Below are 19,068 nucleotides of genomic sequence, written 5' to 3'. Positions count from 1 at the left end.
AGTCCCCGGCGGTGGCCGTGGACCCTGGCTCCCTGCTTGCAGCAGATAGGGGCTGGGGAACCCGTGCCAGCCCCCAGCACCTAACCAGGCATGGGCAGCCCCACCTGCCCGCACCCACCTCGGCCCCGGGCGCAGCCCCAGCCCCAGCCCACCTCGGGGTGTGCAGGAAACCCGGGAGAAGTTGGGGCTCCACACCCAAAGGAGGGGAACCGGGGGTCCGGGTGCAGGAACGATGCACCCCGGTTTGGTGACAGAGGCCTTTGGGTCTAATGGGGGGCCCAAGCTGCCTGAGCACCTGGACCACCATCCCTATTGCTCAGGGGGGGGACGAGCTCTGTCACGGTCACTCGGGGCTGGCACAGCACCCCGGGTGACCCCATCCCTGGCCCCCGCGGGAGCAGCAAGGCCCGGGGGCGTCCTCCTGCCCCGCTGGCCCAGCCCGTGGCTCTGCCCACGCCGCTCTCCCTCCGCCCCGGGAGGCTGCGCGATGCTGCAGGTGCCGGAGGGGACACGGCCACGGCCACCGGCGAGGACACGGCCACGGCCACGGCCACGGCCACCGGCGAGGACACGGCCACCGGCGAGGACACGGCCACCGGTGGCTCCCCGGGCCCAGGGACGGTGGCACCGCACAGGCGGTGGGTGACACGGGGGCCACGGAGGTGAGAGCACATCTCCGCAGGGCTTGGGGAGCGGGACCCCGGGGGGATGGGGGGGGGGGGGGGGGATAAGGGGGGACCAGACCGGACCCGGAGCCCCCAGCAGAGCAAACGGGATCAGGGCTGGGAAAGGGTTAACGCTCCCCCGCCGCAGCTGCAGCGATCGATGCCCCAGTTCCCTGGGGGACATGAAGGGACTGGACTCGCCCCTGCTGATTAGCCCGATCTAATTTGCAGTTAATTGGCATCCCCCTCCGCGCCTCCCCCCGCTCCCACCCAGCCCGGGGCACTGCTCAGCATCTGTGCTTCCATCCCAGCCGGGCGCAGCGGCCGAAGCCCCCCGAGCTCCCAGGGCCGGGGAGGTGGGACCCCCCCGGGAACGTGGGACCCCCCCCACACCGCGGGCACTGCTGGTGGGACACATCCATGGCTGGGGGGCCCGGAACTGCCCCCCCCCCCGCCCCAGAGCCTTCGGGGCTCTGCGGTGACTGGGACTGGGCCACTTTGGGGTCCCTGTGGGGCTGGGGTCGGACTGGGACCGGAACGGTGCCCGGTAGCCCTCCCCGCGGGCTCAGGACCCCCCCCGCACCCCTCCCAGGGCTCAGGAGCCGCCCCCCACCCCGCACCCTCCTCCGGCACTAGGACCCGGGGGTCGCGATGCCCCTCGGGAGATGCTAATGAAGGGGTGATTTCTGACCAATCAGAATGCAGCGCTCAGGTTTGGCATCTCCGTTCCTGTAAGGACGCCTTTTTGATTGGATGAAGCCTTGTTCCCCTCTAGCCAATAGAAGCGCAGAGTTCGAAGCGGGGGGGGTGGTGCCGCCCGGGTTTATGAATGGTGGGCCCGATCCGGGCGCGGGCAGCGGTGCGGGCAGGGCTGCGGGCAGGGCTGCGGGCAGCGCCGCGGGCAGCGCCGCTGCCAGACTCCTGCGGCCCCGCTGCCTCGTGCCGGCCTGCCTGAGGAGCTGGCACAGGCCCCAGCCTGGCCATGGCCGCTCACACCAGCACCTCCGGGTCCTCCCTGCGCCCCCGCGGTGGCAGCCAGGCCGTGCCCGGAGCCGGGGCCTCGCCCCCCGGGCAGGCACCCAAGAACAGGGTGGTTTAATCCGATTTTCTTCAAGGCAATAAACAGAGCCGGGGGGGGGGTGGTGGGGGTAAACAAGGAGCATCTCCAGTAGCGGGGCCACCCTCCGGGACTGTCACCCCGTGTGCCCACGGGGACGGGATCCCGGGTCCCTTGTCCTGCAGCGTCCACGGGCAGCCGGCAGCTCCAAAACGCGCCATCGCAGACGGGCATGGCGGCAGACCGGGGGGCGACTGCACCCGTGGAAGCCAACCCGCTGGTGCCACGGTCCGGCTGAGCCCCCGCCCGGGTGCCACCGGGGCCCTCGCTCCCCTGACGCTCCCTGTCTGCCCTCGCAGCCGGTTCCTGGCGACGGGCGATGGTCCCGGTGCCCAACAGCACGGCGGTGGTGTGGGCTGGTGAGGCGGCACGGCCGGAGCTGGAGCGGTCACCCTGCATGGTCGGCGTCTTCCCCGTCGTGTATTACAGCGTCCTGCTGGGGCTGGGGCTGCCAGGTGAGGGGGCTGGGATGGGGGGGGGGGGCTGCACCCACCTGGGTGCTGAGCCCCTGCAAGGGGTGCTGAGCTGTGCACCTTCAGCCCAGCCCGTGCCCTCGGCTGCCAGCAGAGCCTTAGCTCCTGTCCCAGCCCCGGGGCTCTTGGGGATGGGGAGGAAGGTCCTCCGGGGTGGGGGAAACCAACCTGCTCCCCGTGGCCCCCCCCGGCCTCGGGGCCGGCCCCAGCTGCAGTGCCCGGCTGTACAGCCCAGCCCCAGGGGCTGGAGCAGCAGGGACAGATGGTATTTGCGTTGCTTGGGTCAACACACGGAAGAGATTAATCAGCTCAGCAAATCCCCACCGCGCTGTGATATTTATAGCTTCCCACCCCCACCGGGGCCTGGGGCCGCTCACCCCACGGCCCTGGGAGAGCCTGGGCACCCCCGGGGTCCTGGGTGCTGCGGGGTGGGGGGCTGTGAGCCCAGGGTCTCACCGCCACGCATCGCTCCCCTCCCTCCAGTGAACGTCCTCACCGCCGTGGCCCTGTCCCGCCTGGCCACGAGGACCAAGAAGTCATCATACTGGTACCTGCTGGCCCTGACCACCTCCGACATCCTCACCCAGGTCTTCATCATCTTTGTGGGCTTCATCCTGCAGACAGCCATCCTGGCCCGGGCGGTGCCCAGCGCCTTCATCCACACCGTCAATGTGCTGGAGTTCACGGCCAACCATGCCTCCATCTGGGTCACCGTCCTGCTGACCGTGGACCGTTACGTGGCCCTCTGCCACCCGCTGCGGTACCGCACTGTCTCCTACCCACAGCGCACCCGCAAGATCATCGCAGCCGTCTTCGCCGTGGCTCTGGCCACAGGCATCCCCTTCTACTGGTGGCTGGACGTGTGGCGTGACGCTGACCCCCCCACCGCCCTGGACAGGGTGCTCAAGTGGGTGCACTGCGTCACCATCTACTTCTTGCCCTGCAGCATCTTCCTGGCCACCAACTCCATCATCATCTGCAAGCTGAAGCGGTGGAGGCACTCGGGGGGCGGCCGACCCCGCCTGGGCAAGACCACGGCCCTTCTCCTGGCTGTCACCACCGTCTTCATCGTGCTCTGGGCTCCCCGGACCATCGTCATGATCTGCCACCTCTACGTGGCCTCGGTGAAGAGGGACTGGCGCATGCACCTGGCCTTGGACATCGCCAACATGGTGGCCATGCTCAACACCACCCTCAACTTCTTCCTCTACTGCTTCGTCAGCCAGACCTTCCGCCGCACAGTGGGCGAGGTGCTGAGGGCCCACCTCCGGCACGGCCCCCGGCCCGGCAGTGGCCGCTTCCCACCCCCAGCCCTGAAACCACTGGAGCTGCTGGCCAGCACGGTCCTCTGAGCCGGGGCTGCTGCCAGCCAGCACGGCACTCGGCCGGGGGTCCCCCTGCTCCCCCAGCCCCATGCATCACCCCGGGACCCGGCGAGACCCTGTCCCGGGGACGTGACGCCCGTCCTCCGAGGAGCTGGGGGTTACTGCGGGTGCTGGCGGTGGTGGTTGTGCCCAGCCGGCTGGTTGCGCTCGTTTGGGGCCACTGGGCTGCCCTGCCTGGCAGCAGCACCCGCTGCACCCCAGGGACCCCCACCGCCTCCCTGAGCCGCACCAGGACGGGCAGCTCAGCCCTGCCTGTGCTCAGCCCCCGGGGACGTGCGGCGTTCAGCCCCTCCAGGAAACTCAGCCGCGGGGCAGCAAGGACGTGCCCGAGCTCTGTGGCAGGAGCTGCTGCCTGCTCTGCCTGTGCCCCCCGGGCTGGGCTCCTCTCCAGCCCCGTGGCCGTGGGGCTCGTGGGGCTTCCATGGCCGGCCACGGCCGGGAGTACGACCGTGCTCTTGGCTGCTCTCCTGCATCTCCAGCCCCTGCTGAACCGCTGCACCGAAGGTCTCGGGGAACCCAGCGGGCATGGCTGCCCCGTGGTGAGGGGTGACGGGTGCAGGTGAGCTCCTGCGGGCCCTGGCAAGGACACGGTACCCGCTGGGTGCTGGCGGGACGGTCCTTCCTCCATAAACTGCTGTGCTGAGACGAAAACTCTGCCTGGGTCCAGCTCCCTGCAAGCAGCCGGGACGGGGGCACCCTGCACCAGCACCCCTGGGCACAGGGTCCCTCTACCCGGCCCTGAGCTCTCAGCCCTGCCCACCCCGGTGCTCCTGCCCTGATGCCCGGGGGGTGCTCGGGGGGAGCGTCCACAGGGTCCAGGGTCCCCAGCTGCAGGGCCTGGGCACACGGTAAGACCCCAGCTCCGGGCTCTGCGGGAGGCAGCCCCCACCCATGATGCCCCCAGAGCCACCCAGAGAGCTGCCCTGCACGGCTGCAGCCCCCCAGGCACCCCGGGTGCACCCCAGCGCAAGGGTGCAGCATCTCCCACCGCCTGCAAGGGAGGGGGCTCACGGTGCCCCTCTGCATCCAGTGCACCCAGCACCGGTGTGCCGCCCTCCCAGTTACACCAGTACCGAGCCGGTGCCATGCTGGGTGAGCGGTGTGCCGTGCCAGCCTGCCCGTCCTCAGCTGCCACCAGAGGGCAGGGACGGGACGCCCTGCAGGGCTGGCACCCCCCGCACCCCCCAGCCCTGCCCACCCCCTCCCCACACTAATTCCCCCGTAAGGTCCTTAGCGTAATCCCCCCCAAGGAGCCCAGCCTTCTCGCTCTAATGCCCCAGACCCTGGGCAGCACCTAGGGGGGTTGCCCGGGGGGGGGCAGGGGCTCAGTCAGCCCCCCCCTCCAGGGGATTTGGGGTGCACAAAGACACCCCTGCCCACCCCGCCGAGCCCTGCCTGTGCCCAGCACCGGGGTGGGATGGGGCACAGCGTTTGCCCCGGTGTTCGTGGGATGAGCCACATCCCCCCGGGACGCGGGGCTGACCCACACCGGCACCCGCACCGGCACGCACCCGCCTGCCCGCGATGCACCCGGGACCCCGCAGCCGGATCGGTGCCCTGCACGGGCAGACCCCCCCGGCGGTGCTGCCTCACGCCAGGCAGGATGCGGCTCTGCCCGTACTCCCGGTGACAGGGTTACACCCCGACCTGGTGCCGCAGGTGGTACCTGGGAGGTACTCGCTCCATTAATTCTGGCATGTGAGGAGAGCAGGACCGGGAAGAGATTAGATATTAACCCGGGTAGCGCCTCCCGCCCGACGGGCACCCCTTCCTGGGGGATTCCAGGGCCAATCCCAGCCCGGGGCCCTTCGCCGGGGCTGGAGGGGCCACAGGGCCGGGGGGCTCTGCCGGCGAGGGCAGCGTTTGGCAGGAGCTCCGGCCCCGTTTGCGGCAGGCCGAGACCGCCGCTGGCCCCCCCTCGCCAACCGGCGCTTATTTACTTGGAGAGGGAGGTGGAAATGTGCTGACCGCGTCCGCCGGCGGCGAGGGGCTCCAGTCTGGACAGAACCGGCTCTGGTCAAAAACAGCTCCGGAGCCTGAGTGGTGGCAGGGAGGCAGCTGGGAGGGCGAGCGGGGCCCCCCCAGCCCCAGGTACGGCCCCCCCCGGCTCCAGGTACGGCTCTCGCCTTCCCGAGGTGAGCCACCGCGGCTGGCCGGGCAGGAGCTGCCGCGGAGCCAGGGCTCAGTCAGTCGTGCCACCGTGCCAGCCGTGCCAGCCGCCCGACCCTGCGGCTCCGTAGGAAAGGTAAGCCTGGAAAAAATGCGCCCGGAGTGCCGATGTTTTCGGAGTAAGCCGGCGGGGAAGCCTGGCCCAGGTCCCAGTGCCGTGCCGAGTTGCATCCCAGCCCCTTACCGTGGCTGCTGTTCCCCGGGAGGATCGGCTCTGCCCGGTCCCAACCGGGGGCACCAGGGAACCGGGACCGGGCTCTGACGTTGCCGAAAGGGCTGTGCCAGGCACCAACCGCCCCGGCACGCACCCGCAGGAGGGGACCGAGGGCAGCCGGTCCCTCGCAGCCCACGGCTGGTGTCTGCATGCAGCCAGCACATGGTGGCATCACACCCAACCTACCTCGCAGCCGCCTCCCCGGTGAGGAGTTTCTGTAGGACCTACAAAAACCCCAGGGGTGTGCAGCAAGGGCTGGAAAGCCGGGAGGGTTCTCACAGGAAGGGGGGAGGAAATCACCCGCCATCGAGGGGGGGACACGAGGGCGAAAGCCGTGCGGCTACGAGGCAGTCTCGGCGGGACGGACGCCTGCCAGCGGCCCCACGGCGGCTGTGGGGGTCGCGGGGGGCTCGTGCTGAGTCAGCAGCCGGAGGCCCGCCAGCCCCGCGCGGCGGAAGGAAGCAGCCGGCAGGAAGCCGCATGCAGTGCGGCCTCTCCGCAGCCTGGGCCCGGGTCAGCGCCAGCACAGGGGTGGCAGGGCAGCCGGCCCGCGCTCCTGGCTCTGGTTATCCAAAGCTGAGCCTTCCCCGGAGAGCGGGGGCTGCCACCAGGCCCTGTGAGGCAGAACCCCGATTCTCTGGGGAAACTGAGGCACAAGAGGCCAGAGCCCCTCCATCTGCGCCGCCCTGCTCCGGCACCCGTGCGAGCGCACACGCGCGTGCACATGCCCTGGTGTGGAGAGACGATCCTCCCCCCAAACACCCTCCTGAAGCCAAACGCTCTTTAGGAAGAAGAAGGGCAGGAGGGTGGGCGGGCGGCCCCCGCACCGGAGGGATGGCAGCAGCGAGCGCAGCACCCAGCCCAGACACGCCGTCTCCTCCCCGCGGGCTCCAGCGGGTGCCGGTCCTCGTGCCACGGGTGCTGCCGGCTCCAGCTCTGCCTCCCTTTCTCCTCGGATTGTTTTCATCCCGGCCGGGCTGGGGGAGGACCTGCCGGAGGCGTGTTGAACTTTCGTCTGCATCCTTCACCCTCTTGCTTCACCCTCCCAAAATAGCATCGCCTGCCTGGAACCCTCCCCCAGGGCTGGCAGGGCCCTGGGTCCCCCAGGGTGCCCCGAGCCTCCGGGGGCTCTTCCCCGTCCCTGAGCCCCAGGGATGGGGTGACTGCAGGGTGCCCATGCCCGGCCCCGGGGTGCATGGCCACCCCCACCAGGACAGGGACCACCGAGCCCCATCCGCTGCCCCCGGGGCTGCTGTGGGCCCCCAGCCCCTCGCAGACAGGGCTTTTCTGGGGCCCTGCCGCCCTGCCAAGGGCTCCGGCTTTAGCCGTCAGCTGACATTCCTCCGGGAGGCCCCTCCAGGCCTGCGCCTTGGGGCTTCCCGGCAGGACCCGTGCATCCTTACACGGCGGGGCCGCCCGCAGAGCCCCGCTCCTGGCTCCCACTCGGGAGCTCACCCGCCAGCCGGGTGCTACCGGCCCAGCACCGAGAGGAGGTTGGTGCAGGGCCCCGTGTGGGCGATGCTGCCCCGGCACAGCCCCCCCGCTCTGTCCCCCAGCCCCTGCGGTCCCCCCAACCTCAGCAGGGCCGGGCTGACCCAGCTCCTCTGGGCTGAGACCCCACAGACTCATTCCACTGATGGCCAGGTGGGCTCCCGTGCTGATCCCCCCCCCCCCTCCCCGATCCGCACCCCCCCCACCCCGGGCTCTGTCCCCACTCCCGGTCACCCCGCACCGCCCCCCCCCCCAGCCCCCTCCGTGTTCCCGGGGCAGGTACCCCCGCCCGGTGCGGGACCCCGGCCCGGCTCGGTGCCCCCTCCGCGGCGGCGGGCAGGTCCCGGCCGGCCCCGGGCAGAGCCGCACCTCGGGGAGGGGCCGGGCCGGGCAGGCGCGCACGGTGCCGCGGGACCGGGGCTCGCCCGCCGGCACGGCACGGCACGGCACGGCACGGCACGGCACGGCACGGCACGGCGGCGGGCACCGGGCGTTGGAGCCGGTGAGCGGGGCTGGGGGGCACCGGGAACCGTAACGGGAACGGGTCGGGACCCCGGACCGGCACCGGGAGCCGTCCGCCCCCGCGGGTTCGCCTGGCCGGAGAGTTGGGGGCGGCTCCGGCCAAGTTTGGGGTCCGTTACCGGTCGGGAGCGCCGGGGAACCGGGCCGGTACGGGCCGGGAGGTGCGTGGGAACCGGGCCGGGGGGAGCGGCGGGAGCCGCCGGGGAGGGGCGGGGGAACCGGCCGGGCCGGGTGCGGCGGAGCCGGTACGACCCGCGGGCGCGGGGGCTCGGTCCCAGCGCGGTGCCGGGGGTCCCTGTCCCCGTCCCGGACCGGCAGCCCCGGGTGCCGCTCGGGGGAGCGGGGGGGGGGGGTCCCAGCCCCGGGCGCTGCTCCCGCTCCAGCCCGGGGTCACCTTGCCAGAGGTCTCCTGCCGGGTTCCCCCCTCCCCAACAGTGGGGTGCACCTTCCTCGCCGCCTCCTCTTCCCCGCGCCCTCCCCGCGCTCACCGGGGCCGCAGGAGTAGGGATAGGGACCCCCACGTCGGGCCGTGCCCGTGCCGTGCCGTGCCGTGCCAGGCTGCGGCTGCTTGCGTGCCAGCGGCCGGCAGTGCCGGACACGGGACCTGTGCCGGGTCAGTGCCCGGAGCTGGAGGAGGGAAGTGGGACAGAAGTGGAAAGGGGAAGGCACTGGCACGCAGGGACGAGCCGAGGGGACAGCCCTGTCCCCAGGCGTTACCTCTGCCGTCCGGCCCAGGCCCGTGTTCGGTGTTCCCGGGGAAGCCAGCGGGCACGGTGCTGCCTGCTCCCGGTGCCGGAAGGGACCGGCACAGCCCCAGAGCTGGCCACACTCAGAGGGAGGAGGGAGCATGTGGGGTCCCCAGGAGGCTGAGCCCCCCCACCTGCCTCCGACCTCCAGGCCAGGAGCCGATGGGGGACAGGTGTCTGCCCGGTCCCATCTGGGGCTGCTGGGGCCGCGGTGGGGTGGGCTCAGCTGTGCCGGCACAGACGGGGCCCCCAGGACCTGCTGGTGGCCGGGCAGGAGGGATGCCCAGCTGGGGACCAGGATGCTCTGAGCCCTGGTGACAGCACAGGCAGCGCCTGGAGCTGAGCCACGGCCCCGCTCCCCCCCCTTCCTAATGCCTTCTCTGTCCCGCAGGGTCCCTGGAAGCCCCGCTCAGCACCCACACCGCGGTGCAGGATGGGTGCTGCGGTGGTGCCATGGGCGGCCGCCTGCGTGCTGCTGCTGGCCCTGCTGCCCACGGCCGGCGGGCAGAGCACCCCTCCCTCGGGCTGCGGCAAGGACCTCTCCTCCCTCTACTACAACCTCTGCGACCTCTCGGCGGCCTGGGGCATCGTGGTGGAGGCCGTGGCCAGCCTCGGCGTGGTGACCAGCTTCGTGCTCACCATCGTCCTGGTGGCCAGCTTGCCCTTCGTGCAGGACCCTCAGAAGAAGAGCCTGGTGGCCACGCAGGTCTTCTTTCTTCTGGGCACCTTCGGGCTCTTCTGCCTCACCTTTGACTTCATCGTGGGGCCGGATTTCTCCACCTGCACCTCCCGCCGCTTCCTCTTCGGTGTCCTCTTTGGCATCTGCTTCTCCTGCCTGCTGGCGCACGCCGTGGCCCTCAACTTCTTGGCACGGAGGAACCGGGGCCCGCGGGGCTGGGTGACGCTGGCAGTGGCCCTGCTCCTTGCCTTGGTGGAAGTCATCATCAACGCCGAGTGGCTCATCATCACGGTGGTGCGGCAGGAGGGTGGCTCCCCGGACCCTTGCCAGCTGGCGGACGCTGACTTTGTCATGGCGCTCATCTACGTCATGCTCCTGCTGGTGGCAGCCTTTGGCACCGCCTGGCCAGCCCTCTGCGGCCGCTACAGCCGCTGGCGCAAGCACGGCGCTTTCATCCTGGCCACCACCGGCCTCTCCATGGCCATCTGGGTGGCGTGGACAGCCATGTACCTCTACGGGAACCAGCGCGCGGGCGAGAAGCCCGGCTGGGATGACCCCACGCTGGCCATCGCGCTGGTCTCCAACGCCTGCGCCTTCCTCCTCCTCTACGTCATCCCCGAGGTGACGCACGTGACGCGGCGGGGCCCTGAGCAGGCCTTCGAGGACGACGTCTACCCCACGCGCGGGGTGGGCTACGAGACCATCCTCAAGGAGCAGAAGTCGCAGAGCATGTTTGTGGAGAACAAAGCTTTCTCCATGGACGAGCCCTCCTTCGGTAGGCACCGGGGCTCACCGGGGACCCCCTTGCCCCACAGCAGGGCTGGCGGTGGCCACCGGCACCGGGGCCGGCAGCGGCGGGCGGCGGCAAGACGTCTGGCCACGACCCACCCGGGATCGACGCCTGCCGTTGTTGTGGCTGCCGAAAACCCGCCGGGCTGGGTCTACCAGTTTGGGCTGAGCTCAGTGGCGGTGGGGGTGCTCTCCCTCCCCGGCACGGGGTGCCCGCGGCTCCCGGCCCTCTGCCCCGGGCAGCTGCTCGGCTTGTGAGACCCTACAATAACACAGGGCGACGTCAGCGGCCCCAGTGGCGACGGCGGGCGAGCACCAGCCCTGCCCCAGCAAAGGTGTCTGCAGCCCACGGGGCAGGGTGGGCGCTCCCGAGCAGCACCCGCACCACCCGGCCTCCGGAGAGACCCTACCATAACAAATCCCGGCCGGGCAGGGGCCGTGCCGGGAGCGTGGTGATGCAAACCCCGAGGACATCCCTCCCGTCCCCCGGGAAGGGCCGGAGCAGCTGCTGAGCCAGCTCATTAAACCTGCTAACGAGGACCAGCTCCCCGGTGGGGTGGGGGTGGCTCCGTGAGCCCCCCCTTCACCGGCCCCGTCTCTTTGCAGCCAAGAAGCCGGTGTCCCCGTACAGCGGCTACAACGGGCAGCTGCTGACCAGCGTCTACCAGCCCACCGAGATGGCTCTGATGCACAAGGGGCCGGTAAGTGCCACACCGCACGGCACCGCCGGCTAGCCGGGCACTCCAGGGGCGGCCACATCCCGCCCGCCAGATGGGCTTTCGACCGCAGCGGCCTGGCCGGGGGCGAGGGTGTGGGGGGCTCTGTGGGGAGGGCTCCCCTGGCCCCCGCGTCCCAAGGACTGCTGTAACAGGGTGCTGGGGGGGGGTCGCCCCTCGCTTTCCTTCCCCAGGACCCTGCGGGGCTAGGGGTGCTCCCAGCGCCTCTGCAGCCCCCCGCCTCTGCCCCGCAGAGCGATGGTCCCTACGACGTGATCCTGCCCCGCGCCTCCACCGCCAGCCCGGTAGCCGGCAGCGCCAGCTCCACGCTGCGAGCCGAGGACGCCTTCGCGGTGCAGGCCCGGCACGCCGGCACCCAGCGGGACGGCAGGAGCTGCCAGGTGGGTTAATGTGCAACGCGGACACCAAGGTCCAGCCTGCGGATGGGGACAAAGTCCGTCCCTGCCGCAGCATCTCCTGCGGGAGGACAGGGATGGGGACAGGGATGGCTCTGCCCGGCACCCCGGAGCCCTGGGGTGAGCCAGGCTGCACGTCCCCACCGGTGCCAGAGCTGGGTCTGCCGGCCGGTGCCACAGCCCTCCCGGCACTGCCGTGCCTCTCCCGCGCCGTCCCGCTCTGCCCGCAGGTGCAGTCCCCGTATGGCAGGAACCGGTGGTGAAACCCCCGCGGCACAGGTCCTGCAGCGCCGGCACAGCCGTGGCCCCGTCATCCCGCTCCTGCGGTCTCACCAAGCCTCGTGCCACCCCGCCACGTACATCCCACCCCGTCCGGAAGCCAGAGCCGGTTCCTGTGCAGGGGTCACCCGGACACAGTCCTGGAGCCAGCGCTCCTGCCTGCTCGTCCTGCCTGGCCGCGGCACCCGCAAGCTGCCAGCTCTGCCTGGACCCCCCACGTCCCAGCCGCTGTCCCTGCTGCGAGGACCAAGTCCTGCGGGGCCACCCCGAGTCATCCCTTCGTTGCCTTCGTGACACACGGACACCCTGTCCCCTCCGGGCCAGGGACCATCCGTCGCCGAGAAGCCAGGGAGCCGGCGGGACTCTTGCCCAGGGCTCCCCCCGGCGCCGAGCCCCTCGCTCCATGGTGACCCTCGCCAGCCCCGGGGACGTCACAGGCCCTGGGCTGAGCCAGCACCGTCCCACCACAGGGCACAAGGGGACACCAAGCTCTCCCCAGCCCTGGCTCCTGCTGTGCCTCAGTTTCCCCATCGCTGGGGAAGGTGGGGCTGCGTGGGGGCTGGGAATCAGTGCCTTGCTGGGGCTGGGGACCCGGCCCCCCGCAGCTCCGGCCGCCTTCTCGGTGCCTTCCCCCCTGGGGGCTTGGGGACCCCTTTTGGGGAGCAGGGAGGGAGCTGGGCCCCTCGCCCTCCTCGTGGCTTTCTCTGTCGTTCTTTCTCTTCCCCCTTTTTTTCAGGTCAGACCCAATAAAGGTGATTTTTCCTACGTGGTGCCATAGCAGGCGGCCCGTGATTTGGAGGGGTACCCAGCCATGCTGCCGGCTGCTCCCCCATCCTCGGCTCCGCCACGACCACGGGCTTCTACCACAGTTCCAGCGGGCTCAGCCCCACGTCCCCCTCCCGGGGGCTGACAGGGAGCAAGGGGGGACTCGGGGCAGGGCCCTCGGCATCCCCCAGCCCCAGTCCCTGCCCCTCGTCCCCCACCGCGGCAGCGTGCGCCGGGGCCAGGCACACAGATGGGGCCGGGAGCCGGCAGCTTCGGCAGGGCAGGCGGCGTGGGACCGGCAGCCCGCGGACAGATGGGCTGCCTGGCGGGAAGCGGCATGGCGCGGAGGACGTGCCAAGGTCGGGAGCGGTTTCTCCTGCTCAGATTGCCTTTCCCCTCTGCAGCGATTTCTCCTGCCGGGCAGGAAGCCTGCGGCCGGGGCCGGCAGTGCCGTGAATTATTCAGGCGCTGAAATGGCTCGGTGGGGGCAGGCGGGTGACCTGGTCTCCTTGAGCCAGAGCCGGGCTGCGCACGGCTGCAGGCACGAGCCCCGTGCACGGCCGTGGTGCTCACACGAGGGATGCACGAACAAGAGTTTGGCGTGTGCGGTGTCCTAGCCGTGCCCTTGCCAGCCGGCGTGTGCCACGCTCCCGGCTGCAGGGAGCCGGCAGGGCAGGTGCAGCCCCGAAGGCCGGGGACGGCTGCCGGAGCCGGCTGTTTGCAGCAGGAGCCGGCTGTGTCCCCCGGGGTTGTGCTGCGTCACCCGTGTTTACCTGGTGCCGGCTGGCAGGAGGGACGTCTCCAGGCAGCACCAGGCACTCGAGGTCCCCAGGGCCGCCGCAACCGCAGCGCACGCTCCTCCAGCTGCTGGCACCACACGGCACGGTTCGGCACAGCTCGGCACGGCCCCAGTGTGCGCTCCTCCCCCAGGCACATCCACCTGCAAGCTGTCCCTGGGCCAGTGGGACACCACGGTCCCCAGCCACGGTATGGCAGAGCCCGGCCTTCCCGGGGTGCAAGGAAGGAGGTGACCACCCCGGGGACAGCAGAGTCACCTCAAAAACAAGGTGTGAAGGCTCTGTCCTCGTTCAGCTCTGGCAGGAGATGCCGGAGCTGCCGGTGACTCCGCTGCCTGTGCCCAGCCCCTCCGGAAGCCTGGGATCCCACCGGCTGCCGTCAGCGCCGGCCGCAGAGCCGGGGCCGGCCCCGCTCCAACAGGCAACGCTTTGTGCAGGCACCGCGGCACGGGGCCGCCGAACAGCGCTGCCTTTGTCTCGTGCAGGTGAAGCTGCCATGCCGGCTCGGCGGCCGGGAGCCAGGGTCTGTCAGCCCCGGCGGGGGGGTGTGCCGGGTCCGGAGTGTGTGCAGCCTCGTGGTTGTGCCGGACGGCACGGGATTGGTGTGGGTGCAGTGATGGGGCCATGGCAGCATCGCTGGCAGCAGAGAGGGCGCCACAGGCACCACGACCTGGGATGCTGAGGACAGGGGTGAGCACGGCTGCGGACGGGGGGCTCACGCAGCATCCCTGAGCGGTGGCAACGGAGGGAAGTGACACCGTCCAGGTGAGTCCTGCGGGATGCTCCATGTCCCCGGGGCTCGGCTCTCCTCCAACTGGCAGCCGGGCTAGGAGCCGGAGGGGTGATGGCCAGGCACCAGGGTGACCCCAAAGCTGAGCAACAAGGGTCCTGGCCCAGCCGGAGCCCTGCCAGGGCCAGCCCGCAGCAAGTGACAGCAACGATGTGCCCGCTGCGGGCTGGGACTGCCATCTGTCGGCACGCCTGCCGGCACACCACCCGGCACAGCCACACACACGCCGGCACAGCGGTGTCCCTTCCCAGCGGCTGCGCTGGAAGGAGCTGGGCAGCCCAGGGAGGCACAGACGCGCTCACACCATCAGCAGCAACAGGACTTTTACTACAAGCAGGTCCATGGCACCGCAGGGCTCCCAGCTCCAGTGCCGTGGGGTGCCCCGAGCAGGTGGGGGGGGCTGTGGGGAGCCCCCATGCTTGGCGACAGCAGCAGCAAAGCGGGGTCAGGACAACTGTCCCCCTCGAGTCCTCAGATCTCATGCTGCCTGCACGCTGCCTGCACGCTGCCTGCACACCCTCACTGGGACCAGGGAGGCCCAGCTCCTCCAGGCTGGGCTCAGCAGGGGACCCTGCGTCCGGCCTGGGCGCTCCCCTGCACCGCCTCCCGCTGCTGCTGTTTGCGCCTCTGGAGGTCCCGGTAGGCCTGGATGACGCGCGCTCTCTCCTCCTCCACGATGCGCCGGCGAGCCATCGACACCGGTGCTGCCAGGGATGCCGGGGACGCCTGGCTCTGGCCCAGGCGAGATGTCAGGAGGAGCTGCTTCCGTCCAGCCTGTGGGCAGAGACAGGTCAGGTCCGGGAGGATGAAGGATGAAAAAGCCAGGAGGGCTCCGAGGAACCATCACCAGGAGGCTGCGGCCATCGCTGCCCTTCCAGGCCTGATTTCCAGCCCAGAGCGAGGGCAGGGCCGTGGGGCAGGGGCACCGTCCCCAGCAGCTCACCTGCTCCATGGGGCCCCGGCCCCTGGGCCGCGAGGTGATGGTGGGCGGCTGCGTAACCACTTCACCAAACGCCACCGTGTCTAAGAGAGAGAAGCAGGCGCTGGCGTCAGGCAGGAGCTCCCCGGGCCGTGCCGCTCCAGCTCGCCCCCACCTCTCCGCACGCTGCCGGGGCAGGGGGCCACTCCAGCCACCCCGCTGCACCGAACCCACCTTGGAACAGGCTCTTCTCTAGCATGGCCTCTTTCTTCTCCTCCTTCTTCTTCCGAGCTTTGTCCAGCTTCTTATTCTGAAACCTGAAGAGCTGCATTAAGGCCAGGGTTCGTGACCGGACAGGGAACAAGTGAGTTCCTACCCCACAGGCTCCCCATGAAACCTGGGGTCCCCCAGCTCCCCCCCTGCTCTGGCACCAGCCTCCCCCAGCTCCAGCCCAGCGGCAGGAGGGTGAAGCAGCTCTGTGGCTCCGGTCCCAGAGATTCAGCCCCATGGAGATGAGGCCCGCAGCCCTCCGCCTGCGCCCCCAGTTGCTGCCGGATGCCCGCCAGGCACCGGACCTGCACTGCAGCCCCGGCAAAGCACGCGCCACGTGCCCAGACCTGGGCTGGACCACAGGCCTGTGCTGACCCAGTCCAGCCCCGGCAGCCGCGGTGATCTCGCTCTCACTCTTTCTTTCTCTTGGACTTCGCCGGTGCTGTCGCCTCCTTCTCAGGCTCCCGCTGCAGCTGGTTCTTGGTGAGGAACAGGACACGCTGCACCTCCTGCTCCATGCGGCAGACGTAGGAGCGCTCCGACTCCCCCTTCCCCCTCCTGAACTTGGGCACGGGGATGTCTCCCTGGGCTTTGGGGCCCTTTGACTTGGGCTGCTGCTTCTTCTCTAGGAGAAACGGGTGACATTACTGCAGCAGTGACACTCCAGGGGTTCCCTCCCCGGCAGGGCAGGGACGGGACTTCACCGGGGGGGAGCAGGACGCCCCACTGCAGGATCCGGCCGCCTCCAGCAGCGCCGCGGGCTCCTCGGCCAGGCCCTGGGGAACCCCGGCTGAGGCCAGCTCCGCACCCCACCTGCCGCCCGCCTCTTCCCGGGGTCGGGGCGCTTCATGGCCTCGCGGCTCTTGATGAGCTCCCGCAGGCGGAAGGGGATCTCCTGCTCGTCGGGATGCTTGGGCTTCATGTTGTCCATCTTCTCCTTCCTGCGAGAGAACGAACGTAGCGTGAGGTCTGCCCTGCAGCACCGGGACCCGGCGGGACACCGGGACTTGGGAACGGCGGGACACGGCAGGAAGGGACGAGCAGAGCCGGGCACGGCAGGATACCGGAGCGCCCGGACCCGGGCACGGTGGGACCCCGGGACCTGCGCACGGGGGGGGGACATGGGGACCCAGCTCCCGGTAAGCGGGGACCCCGCCAGAGCCCGGCGGACCCTGGGGACCCCAAGACCCCGCATGGCACCGGGCCCCAAACCGGGAACCGATCCCGACCGGATCCCCCAAGCACTGACCTGACGCGACGCGGGGCGGCCGGTCCCCGCCCCGGTGCCAGTCCCTGTCCCGGTCTCTGTCCCGGTGCCGATCTCTGTCCCGGTCTCTGTCCCGGTCCCGGTCTCTGTCCCGGTCCCGGCCCCCGGCCCATGGCCCCGCCGCTCCCCACGCGGCCGCCCCGCCGGCACTTCCGGCTTCCCTCCGACCCCCGTCGCCCCGGCTCCGCCCCCTGCTTCCTATTGGCTTTTCCCGGCTACCAGACTCTCATTAGCTCGCCGCTCCTGGCTGCTATTTGCTGGAGGAGCTGCCGTTCAGGCGGGGTCGGGGCTGGGGCGCTGCGGCCGGATGTTGCTGCGCGGGGCGCGCGGCCTGGCGGGGGCGCGCCGGAGGGTGAGGGGGGGGCACGGGGGGATTGGGGGGGCTGGGGATGAGATGGGGGGGCTGGGGATGAGATGGGGGGGCTGGGGATGAGGCTGGGGATGAGATGGGGGGCTGGAGGGATTGGGGGGGCTGGGGATGAGATGGGGGGGCTGGGGATTAGATGGGGGGCTGGGGATGAGATGGGGGGCTGGGGATGAGATGGGGGCTGGAGGGATTGGGGGGGCTGGGGATGAGATGGGGGGGCTGGGGATTAGATGGGGGGGCTGGGGATGAGATGTAGGGGGGATGAGGGATGCTGGGGGTGAGGGGCAAAGGGGTGCTGGGGACAAAATGGGGGGAGGTGGGGGGAAATAGGGGGGTGCTGGGGACAGGGTGGGGGTCTGGGGGGGGTTCGGGGGCAGGGGGTGCTGCCGGGGCTGTGTGATGGTGGGGGTACACTGAGAGCAGGGTGCTGTGGGGTGGAAGGGGGTTCTCTGGCTGGGGGGGGTGCAGCGGGCAGGGCTGCCCCCCATCTCCCCCCGGGCTGGTGTCAGCGCGGGGTCGTGGTTCTCAGGACCCCCGGGATGGCGCCGGCTGCTGCGGGGGGGTGCTCAGGGCAGGGACCCCGCACCCCCACCCCGCCAGCGTCTGCAGCCTTCGGGAACGTTCGGACACCCCGGCAAAGGCCGGCGGCACCTCGGACACCCCGGGGAGCGGCGGCAGGACGGGCACCCCCCAGGGTGAGGGGGGGGTCCCTCCTGCTGCCCCCCCGATCCCCCCGCCGCCCACGCACTGCTGCGGGACCGGCTGCCCCAACTGCGTCTGGGTCGGGTACGTGGAGGAGCTGCTGGAGCGGTGCCGGGATGGGGGCGCGCGGGCCTTGGCCGCCGTTGAGGAGCACGTGGAGGATGAGAACATTAAAATGATCCTCAAGATGGAGATCAGGCTGCGCATGGAGAAGGACTGATCCTTTCCCGGCCCCCAAAAAAACCAGCAGGTGACACCCCCCCCGAGTCTCTGCTCCAGGCTGGATGGTGGGATCTGGACTCAGCTTATTTATTTAAAGTATTTATTTGTGTGTGTTGAGCTCTGGGGGGTGGTGGGCTGGGGATGGTCTGACCTGACCCCCCCCCCCACCCCAGGGACCTGCGCAGTGTCAAGCATGGGGTCCCGTGTGAGTTCAATCCCGGCGGTGCCCAGGGGACCCTGCCCTTGGGGACGGCAGCAGCTCACGCGTGTCCTGAGCCCCGGATTTCCTGGCAGGCAGATGCCGTGCTCCCCCGGGATGGAAAATCCCCTCCAAGGACAGGCTGGCGTGACACCCCCCCCAGCCCTCCCCGCGCTGCTGCTCTTGCCTCGTCCTTGCACTCCCCAGCTTGGATTTTAAGCCCCTTCTACAGCTTGGCCATGACCTGGTGACTGGGGAGGGCTGGGGTGCCGCATCGGAACCCCCCCACCCCACCAGACCCCCCTTCCCCACTGGCACCCTAAGCCTCTTAGGGGCTTCTCAGGTGAAGGGCTCGCAGGGGAGGCTCCCGGAGCTGCCAGCCCCTGCTCCAGGCAGGAGGTGCGGGCAGCGTGCGGCCCCGAGCACGTGGGGCCCGGCAGCCTCCCAGCAAGGGCACCATCCCCAGCTCTGGCACTGAGGTCACAGCCTGCGGGTTGTTCTTCACGGTGCCTTTTCTTCCTCGATTGCCTTTGCCTCCATCTTGAAATTGCGTCAGTTTGGCCTGGCACATCCTCCCCTCCACCCCACCTGGCTGGGCTGGGGGACTCACGGGCTGCTGGCCGTCGGGACCCCCACAGACCCCTCCCCGTCCTCCTGGGATGGGCTCCCCGAGGAGCCACGAAGCCCTTGAGCAGCACTCGCTAACGAAAGCCAAGCTGGAAGCAGCAATTAACACCAGGGCCCTGCTCTTTGCTGGAGAAGTAGCTGGTTCTGCTGGCTTCGTTCTCCCGGATCCCTGTAATCCTATTTGTTGGAGCCCAACTAATTGCAATTAGTGGCAGGGACTGAAGTTCAATTAAAGTGTACTGAGATTATTCCTTTTTGTAATTGCTTTAGTGCTGGGATTAAGGGAAGCTTTGGAAGGATACCGTCCCGTGGGCAGGGGGGCTGCCCAGCCCCTCTTCTGCCAGATTTTGGCCTGCGATGCCCGGGCAGGGCTTGGGCTGTCCCCTGGGCGCGGGCATCTGTGGTGGCACCGGCATCTGTGGTGGCACCGGCAGGGACGATGCTCCGAGGGCAGCTCTCGTGCCGGGACCTCCACCCAGGCC

At 70.3% G+C, this 19,068-nt stretch overlaps 4 protein-coding genes across 10 annotated transcripts; 3 read left to right on the top strand and 1 right to left on the bottom strand.

Moving 5' to 3' along the window:
- Positions 1-1,882: 1,882 nt before the first annotated feature.
- Positions 1,883-4,132, top strand: GPR142 (G protein-coupled receptor 142). The gene is made up of 2 exons (XM_075770326.1): positions 1,883-2,237; positions 2,739-4,132. Exons 1-2 carry the CDS (start codon positions 2,102-2,104, stop codon positions 3,605-3,607), a joined length of 1,005 nt encoding a protein of 334 aa, XP_075626441.1. The 5' UTR covers positions 1,883-2,101; the 3' UTR covers positions 3,608-4,132.
- Positions 4,133-4,922: 790 nt separating this feature from the next.
- On the top strand, positions 4,923-12,427 carry GPRC5C (G protein-coupled receptor class C group 5 member C). Of its 7 annotated transcripts, none has more exons than XM_075770322.1 (5): positions 4,923-5,885; positions 9,174-10,236; positions 10,857-10,951; positions 11,161-11,367; positions 11,613-12,427. In XM_075770322.1, exons 2-5 carry the CDS (start codon positions 9,216-9,218, stop codon positions 11,643-11,645), a joined length of 1,356 nt encoding a protein of 451 aa, XP_075626437.1. In that variant the 5' UTR covers positions 4,923-5,885; positions 9,174-9,215; the 3' UTR covers positions 11,646-12,427. The 7 variants fall into 7 exon arrangements, with proteins under 7 accessions (XP_075626437.1, XP_075626439.1, XP_075626434.1 ...); XM_075770324.1 differs by having other exon boundaries at positions 4,925-5,885; positions 11,221-11,367; XM_075770319.1 differs by lacking the exon at positions 4,923-5,885 and adding an exon at positions 6,043-6,755.
- A 1,892-nt stretch (positions 12,428-14,319) lies between these two features.
- Positions 14,320-16,606, bottom strand: CCDC137 (coiled-coil domain containing 137). Its single transcript, XM_075770327.1, has 6 exons — positions 16,452-16,606; positions 16,016-16,143; positions 15,617-15,827; positions 15,167-15,249; positions 14,957-15,036; positions 14,320-14,787 (listed from the first exon to the last, which is right to left on the bottom strand). Exons 1-6 carry the CDS (start codon positions 16,580-16,582, stop codon positions 14,572-14,574), a joined length of 849 nt encoding a protein of 282 aa, XP_075626442.1. The 5' UTR covers positions 16,583-16,606; the 3' UTR covers positions 14,320-14,571.
- A 110-nt stretch (positions 16,607-16,716) lies between these two features.
- On the top strand, positions 16,717-18,834 carry OXLD1 (oxidoreductase like domain containing 1). Its single transcript, XM_075770328.1, has 2 exons — positions 16,717-16,821; positions 17,366-18,834. The coding sequence occupies exons 1-2, from the start codon at positions 16,777-16,779 to the stop codon at positions 17,756-17,758; spliced, it is 438 nt and encodes a 145-aa protein (XP_075626443.1). The 5' UTR covers positions 16,717-16,776; the 3' UTR covers positions 17,759-18,834.
- The last annotated feature ends 234 nt before the right edge of the window (positions 18,835-19,068 follow it).

Source organism: Balearica regulorum, chromosome 18 (assembly GCF_011004875.1).
Source record: "Balearica regulorum gibbericeps isolate bBalReg1 chromosome 18, bBalReg1.pri, whole genome shotgun sequence".
Classification (NCBI taxonomy): domain Eukaryota; kingdom Metazoa; phylum Chordata; class Aves; order Gruiformes; family Gruidae; genus Balearica; species Balearica regulorum.
Note: the sequence above shows the minus strand (reverse complement) of the source record. Positions and strands in the feature narration are given on the sequence as shown.

What these genes read in the sequence shown, in the direction of transcription:
- GPR142 (XM_075770326.1), top strand. Translation starts at nt 2,102, where the DNA reads ATGGTCCCGGTGCCCAACAGCACGGCGGTGGTGTGGGCTGGTGAGGCG. An exon ending in GCTGGGGCTGGGGCTGCCAG is followed by an intron (nt 2,238 to 2,738) that starts GTGAGGGGGCTG and finishes CCCTCCCTCCAG; the next exon opens with TGAACGTCCTCACCGCCGTG.
- GPRC5C (XM_075770317.1), top strand. Translation starts at nt 6,858, where the DNA reads ATGGCAGCAGCGAGCGCAGCACCCAGCCCAGACACGCCGTCTCCTCCC. An exon ending in CTCTGATGCACAAGGGGCCG is followed by an intron (nt 10,952 to 11,160) that starts GTAAGTGCCACA and finishes TTCCTTCCCCAG; the next exon opens with GACCCTGCGGGGCTAGGGGT. An exon ending in GGGACGGCAGGAGCTGCCAG is followed by an intron (nt 11,368 to 11,612) that starts GTGGGTTAATGT and finishes CTCTGCCCGCAG; the next exon opens with GTGCAGTCCCCGTATGGCAG.
- CCDC137 (XM_075770327.1), bottom strand. Translation starts at nt 16,582, where the DNA reads ATGGGCCGGGGGCCGGGACCGGGACAGAGACCGGGACCGGGACAGAGA. An exon ending in GCCGCCCCGCGTCGCGTCAG is followed by an intron (nt 16,144 to 16,451) that starts GTCAGTGCTTGG and finishes GTTCTCTCGCAG; the next exon opens with GAAGGAGAAGATGGACAACA. An exon ending in AGAGAAGAGCCTGTTCCAAG is followed by an intron (nt 15,037 to 15,166) that starts GTGGGTTCGGTG and finishes TCTCTCTCTTAG; the next exon opens with ACACGGTGGCGTTTGGTGAA.
- OXLD1 (XM_075770328.1), top strand. Translation starts at nt 16,777, where the DNA reads ATGTTGCTGCGCGGGGCGCGCGGCCTGGCGGGGGCGCGCCGGAGG. An exon ending in TGGCGGGGGCGCGCCGGAGG is followed by an intron (nt 16,822 to 17,365) that starts GTGAGGGGGGGG and finishes CGTGGTTCTCAG; the next exon opens with GACCCCCGGGATGGCGCCGG.